This window comes from Pocillopora verrucosa, chromosome 4 (assembly GCF_036669915.1).
Source record: "Pocillopora verrucosa isolate sample1 chromosome 4, ASM3666991v2, whole genome shotgun sequence".
Taxonomy (NCBI): Eukaryota; Metazoa; Cnidaria; class Anthozoa; order Scleractinia; family Pocilloporidae; genus Pocillopora; species Pocillopora verrucosa.
Genome location: NC_089315.1, coordinates 453,502 through 460,099, shown reverse-complemented (window position 1 = coordinate 460,099; position 6,598 = coordinate 453,502). Strand labels below are relative to the sequence as shown.

The following is a 6,598-nucleotide window of genomic DNA, read 5'->3' as shown; positions in this document are numbered from 1 at the left end:
TTTCTTCACAATCAACAAAGGATTTTTCAAACCAATGGAGCACGATTTTGAAAAATGAGCATAATTCAAGTATTTTTTGACAAAAAACGAGCATTGCCAAGAGTATACAATTCCAGTTTTACAGCCAGGTTCTGATCACGTACAAAACCTTGATATTAATTGCATCAATAAATATATCCTGCTCGGGCACAGTCTTGACATCCCATAAAAATTGTTTTGCGAGCGGGCTTCATTTTAAGAATCATGCAGGGTCAAATGATTACTAATCAGCCTATCACAATCGTCTTTAGAGCAAGGGAAACCGCGGGTGTAGAACAACTACCGCTATAACATGGCGACACAAATAATACATCAGTAGGTTGGTTTTAACTCTGGTTTTAGTTAAAATCTACGAGGGCCAGAAATTCCTTCATTTCCCTTGCAATTTGGAGTGCACTTTTTCAAGAGTGAACAGGTATTTTTAGAGAAACCTCAAGAAAGAAGCATGTGGATCAGGGGAAATAAAAAAAATTATCAGACAAGAGTTAGAGGAAAGTGAGCATGCCCGTCAGATGAAGATCTTCAACTGAGCCATCGAACTCAAAGAGTATTCGTGCAGACTCTACAAAGCAGTCATTGGAACCCTGCCATTGCCAAATGTCGCATAATTTGAAATTTGCAAGTAAACATTTCAAGAGTTCAAAATGTAAATGCTTCCCGATACACGCGCATGCGATAAACAACAAACCAATATAGAATCTTTTCTTTCTTCATTCCTTTTCCTATTCCTTGGGGTGTTATTATATCGAAGCGGTCAACCGAAATCATTACGTGAAGAAATTACCTGAGTATTGTGATCATAGCTTAAGAATAATTTCGATTTAGGAAACGAGCACGTGGCAATTAAAAGAACCAAAAGAAAGGTAAAAAACGAGCGATTAGTTTCGCTTTGAGTAACAACTACGAGCTCGGTAACATAATCACAAAACAGGTTATTGCTTATCAAGGTTCGCGGGTCTTGATTACTCTATCGAGGATTACAGTCTAACTTGCATGCTATTCAAAAACGACCTTAATCACACGGTGTCTTACCCTGAACTGAAATGCTAACTACAATTTTCTGTCGAAAAGGAACTAATCATGGAGGCGTCAATCTAACCAGAAAATATGTCGCAGCTTTTCTCGGAAGCGGTAACATTTAGCTTCAACGAAAGCAGTTACACAAAGAAGGCCAGTATGTACTCGATTAATCTAAAGCAGAACTGTCAGTGGCATGGACAGCAAAACAAGAGAGGAATATACGACACAGCCGAGAAAATCACCAGCGCTACGTACGAAAACGGCTGCAAGTATGATTTACACACGCAAGAATATCCTATCGCAGTCACTGAAGTATTTGATGAGAAATCAACCGATAGGAATCTGCTTCTTGATTTCTTGACGCGCACTAGCCTACGTGTAGCCGTACCCTCCCCCGATGGTGAAACGGAAGCGAGGGAACTAATTAAAAGTCTTTATACATTTTCTTGCAAAAGAGTGACGTCACGGAACACGATTAGTGACAGGTTTGCGTAGACTTTGCCTCGCCTCCGCCTTCACCTTGGCGGGGGTAAGGGTACGGCTACAAGTAGTTTAGACGCATACTGGTAATTTTCGCGAGACGGCAGACACAATTCTTACAATTAGCCTCCCATTTTTAGTGTTCCCAAATTGCGTATAGAGCGACAAAATCCTTGTCAAAAAACCTTTGTAATAACCTTTTTGGCAAAACATATGTATAATTCTAAAAAGCCACACCCTTGATTGTTTTGATAGTTGTCATTACTGTCAAAGAAAATCAAAATCAAAACTATTGAATGGCTGAAGTCAAAAATTTGTCTTAAACTAGGAACTTTACGTCTTTTGAAGAGAGCTTATAGTGGTCGTTTCTCCAAGAAATCAAATAGATGTTAACTTTAATGCGGACGTCTCGGAAAGCAGGGTCTGAATTGCTCTTCATTCGAAAGGCACATTTCACCTTGGCTGGTAGTTAGGAATGACACAAGTGCCTCACCACTATTTTGAGAAGATCAAAATTTCATTTTTCACATTACATTAATACAGGATGTGCTAGTTCTATACACTATGCACTACAATGAAATATTTTTCTGCTTACATATTCAACTTTATTGCACATAGTTCTAGATCAAAACTTTACGAAAACAAACTTATGTATAACTGTAACAATTTAAAACAATTGATACATTCTTAATTTACATTCTTCTTCTGGCTTACTGCCTTGATATAAATAAAGAATAAACCTTCTGTAGCTCAGGTAAAAGAAGGAAATGAAATGAGTGAAATACAAAACATTTCAGTATTGAGTTTGTGGCAAAGCAGAAGATACAAAGAAAATACACTGAGCATCATTGCTCCTGTCCCTCCTCTAACATCAGCCAGTAAATGCTTAATCCACATAGGGGAATAAATCAATCAAACACATACTTATGGTTAAAATGGTATTGTTCAAATTTCATGTTTGATAGAATTTACAGTAAGTAGTGGTCTTCTCCTGAATGAGTCCAGTTCTCATGGTTCTGAATTAAACCAAATGCCCAGAAATTTCAAATGGTATTGAATTACCAGACTGAGTCCAAAAATTTACAATGAAGTTTGGCTAATGTAAAATCACTGTAGATTCAACATAAGGTATATTCACTCAATTTATAGCCTACAGAACTGGCTTAATTTTTAATGTTTTTCAGTGGAACAGGAGCAAGCACAAGGCAAGCGCAAAGTGCAAGTCACTTGCAAGGGGAAGGTTGCAAAATAAAATAACACCTGCACCCACAGTATTGTTCAAGCTTTGATCACATGATATCAAGTAACCAATTGGGTAGCTGTGTTCATATATTAATGTAGGAACGGCTTGAACAACAGTGTGGGTGCAGGTGTAATTTTTTTCACCTTCCTCCCCTCGCACTTGACTCTTTTTGTCCTCCCCACTCATGCCTGACTAGCACTTTGCCCTCACCTCACATTTTCCTCTGATCAACTGACTCTCAAAACCTCAGCTTTTGAACTCTTTACAGCCACCAATTTACATTATCAACTCGGTAGATAATACTAAATTACCATTATACTCTTCCACCCACAAAGCACCACAGATTCTTTAGAAACTTACCCCATTTGCACAATAATCTGATTTCAAACATGTTTCACAAGTTCCAAGTGCTGTTATTAATTGAACATCAACATAGCTTGCCAAAAAGCTAACTCCTTTTTCTCAAAAATTAAGCAAATGTAGTCACCTCTCATATTGAGAACTTTTTTATCAAACTGTCACCAAAGGGATATTATTTACTTTCATTAGTGTTGATGAAGTGAAAAGGCCAAAGCAGAAAGCAATATTGAAAGACCCAGTGCAAAATGAACACATTTTCATCACCACAGCAAGGATAAACATATTAACTTTTAAACACAGGTCTGAGAAATTTTACTATTTCATTAATATATCTCAATAATATTGATATGTATAGCATCTCTTTAAAGCATAAAACTGTACACCAATTTTTAATAATAAAACTATTTAACCTAACATTCAAATAGATTTGACTGTGTTGGACAATTAAAGTGTTGTGGCAAGCAGAGAATCTAATTGTCTCTTTGCTTATTTTGGTTACGTCTAAATTCTGCTCGCCAAAATGCCATGAATATCTGAATATTGAGCCCTGAGATAATAGCCATACCAGTAGCAGAAAATAAGAAATGTAAAAATGGCAAGTCATTGCGATGCTGTATGACAAAATTTGTCATCCATGCTGAGGTAAGAAATCGGAAGCACACAAATGTCATCAACACTACTATACGTACTACTCGGTACAACATACAAGTTTTGCTCACTCCATGAAAATTCAATAATTGTCTTAAATGTAAGAAGACACTGTTGACTTCCATTAAAAGAGAACAAACTGCAAAGGCGATGTACATTTTGCTGAAAACTGCTATTGAAAAGGCCATACATACCTGTAATAAAAGTAGTAGTATTTAAGATAATTATATAATTTAGAGAACAATGAAAAGTTACATGCACGACAATAAATCTCTCCCAAAAATGTGAACACCTCACTTATTTAATACCCAACCCACATGTGATTCTCAAGATTCAGAATCAAACAGATACTGCAGCAGGCCACAGTAATTACAGCAGTTGCGTTTGTAATACTCTATTAAAACTCAATTTAATATGAATGTAAACATAAATCTATCTTACCAATACATGGTGTATCAGGAGACTCATGGAATTACTGGCATCGTACATCAGCATATCAAAGAAATCATGGATAAAATAACCTGTAACACAGATGAATCTCATGTAAGTCACCATCCAGGGTTACTAACAAAAAGTATGGAGTACAAGGATAATCATATGCAAAACTATTAATGGTATGTTACATTTTTACCCTTGAACTCCCACGAGTGACTGAGAGAGAATTTCTCCTTACAGAAGACAAGTGTTGGGAATAAAGAAATTTATCTATCAGGCCCCAGTAGTTCAAAGCATGGATAAAGCTAACCACTGGATAAATCTCTGTCCCATCGATAGCATAGTAAGTTTTCTAAACTCTTATCCGCTGGATAGCAATTTATCTGTTGGATAGTGCTATCCAGCCTTTATACAATTGGACCCAGAAGATTATTAATTGATGCAATACAAAATTCTTTGAAGCAGCATTTTAAGAATGGGCAGACTGTAAAGATAATTACAGTGAGATCTTGGGAGTGAAAGAGTCAAATGAACTATTAGCTCATATTGATGATGGGAAGTTTATATCAGGACTACTCACACTTAACCTGAGAGGAATAACAGGACTTCTAAATTCAAAGGCAGCTAAAATTCTTGAAGTAGTTCAAAACTCAAAATCAGAGGTCACATAAAAAATAAATGAAATCACCTGTCAGCAAGTCAAATTGCACACTGAGCCAGTACAAAAATTTGACACCAAATTTAAGACAGAATGGCAGGACCTGCTTATTACGAAAGTTGAAGTTGCAAAGCAAGAAAATTAAAATGATCATGGTCAGACTTTGTAGAATTGATTTCTTTGTTACCAGTTTAATTTCTTATGATACTTTGATATCTTAGGTGGGCAGAAGGGAAGGGGGGGTCTTCAAGGAAAGGGGGTCCCTACAAACATTGCAAATGTGGAAGATGTGATGAAAAGAAAAGATTAAGAGGTATGTATGGTTCAGATCAATATTCATCCAAAGAATTAGGATATAACATTTTCAGAGGGGAAGTTTAGACTTGACAAAATATAGAAACACAATAAAATGGAAACACTCTATGTGATACCAAATCATACTGTTTTGATCCTGACAAGGCAAGACAATTACCCTTGGGGGCTCGAGAAAGATAGGGGGCTAATGTTATTATGGCATTAAGAGCTGTCATGTGAGTTATCACTTTTCATCAGATTACTTCTGAATACAATAATCAGTGTACATTTCTTAACAATCTTCAAAGTGGAAAATAAAAAAACTTTGGCTTTCAGGTTCGTATATGTCGCTATCTAATTCCAATGGAAAACTTCATTATGGTATAACTAGTTGCATTTGGCCGAGTACATTAGGGGCTATCTAGATTCGATCATCCCTAAGGAACTAGTACAAGAGTTGGCAAATGCTTACGATCTAAGATAAAAGTCTTACATTAGTACATGATGTTGATCTTATGTAAATTATGCAATTTTTTAATTTGAGAGGCGTTGAGGATCGTTGAATCTCGATACATTTGACTTGACCCTTAGCTTGTGTGTGCAGATTTCATTACTTAACTATCTCACCCATGTAAGACATACCGGTGCAGAAGGTTACAAGGTAAAAGGCTGTATTACTCCATGCCGTGAGCATTTTTGTTAACATCACTGGTTCGTCAAAAAAGCTGCAAAGATCACGAACGAAGAGCAATGAATTTCGCCATTGAACAAGGTTGGCATGACATTCTGACATTTTTAGTGGTAAAAGAATTCGAGTGAATGGGTTATGAACTCACCAGTAGACTGATAAGATAGCTGAAATAAAGGAATGTACAAATGACACAGAGATATTTTGATACAACCATGTTTTCCTCGGAGGTGACGATTTCATTCCAGATGGTGTGGGCGCATAATTTTTCAGAGCATACTGCAATGCTCGAAAACATACAAAAAATCCGAGTATTTCATAGGAGCCACGAGGGAGATTCAGAATGTTTAACATGATGTGAACTCTCTTCAACACTTCACAGGTAGAGGAAGAGTGTCTTGTTGAAGGGAGTATCCTTATGATTATGCAACAATAGAATGCGTGACTAAAGTACATGACATTTACAATGGCTTTGAGATCATGACGTCACACACAGCCCATATGTCACCATTGGTCAAGTTGAATGGCATGATTTCTTGGAATCACGCTCGGGAGGACAAAGTAGGTGTGTGTACTCGTTTTTTGGCCCTTACGTTCAAAGAAGAATCACAATGACATGACATTTTTTGGAGTAACAGGGTGTCGGGTGAATCTTTTTCAGAACAACTTGGCCATTAGCATGAAAATCAGCCGTCAGGCCCGTCACGGTTCAACAAGGATGCTTGGAGTATCA

At 36.9% G+C, this 6,598-nt stretch overlaps 1 protein-coding gene across 1 annotated transcript; it reads right to left on the bottom strand.

Moving 5' to 3' along the window:
- Window positions 1-2,103: 2,103 nt before the first annotated feature.
- LOC131785320 (TLC domain-containing protein 2-like) lies at window positions 2,104-6,310 on the bottom strand. Its single transcript, XM_059102200.2, has 4 exons — window positions 6,014-6,310; window positions 5,820-5,902; window positions 4,232-4,311; window positions 2,104-3,984 (listed from the first exon to the last, which is right to left on the bottom strand). Exons 1-4 carry the CDS (start codon window positions 6,217-6,219, stop codon window positions 3,613-3,615), a joined length of 741 nt encoding a protein of 246 aa, XP_058958183.1. The 5' UTR covers window positions 6,220-6,310; the 3' UTR covers window positions 2,104-3,612.
- Between the last annotated feature and the right edge of the window lie 288 nt (window positions 6,311-6,598).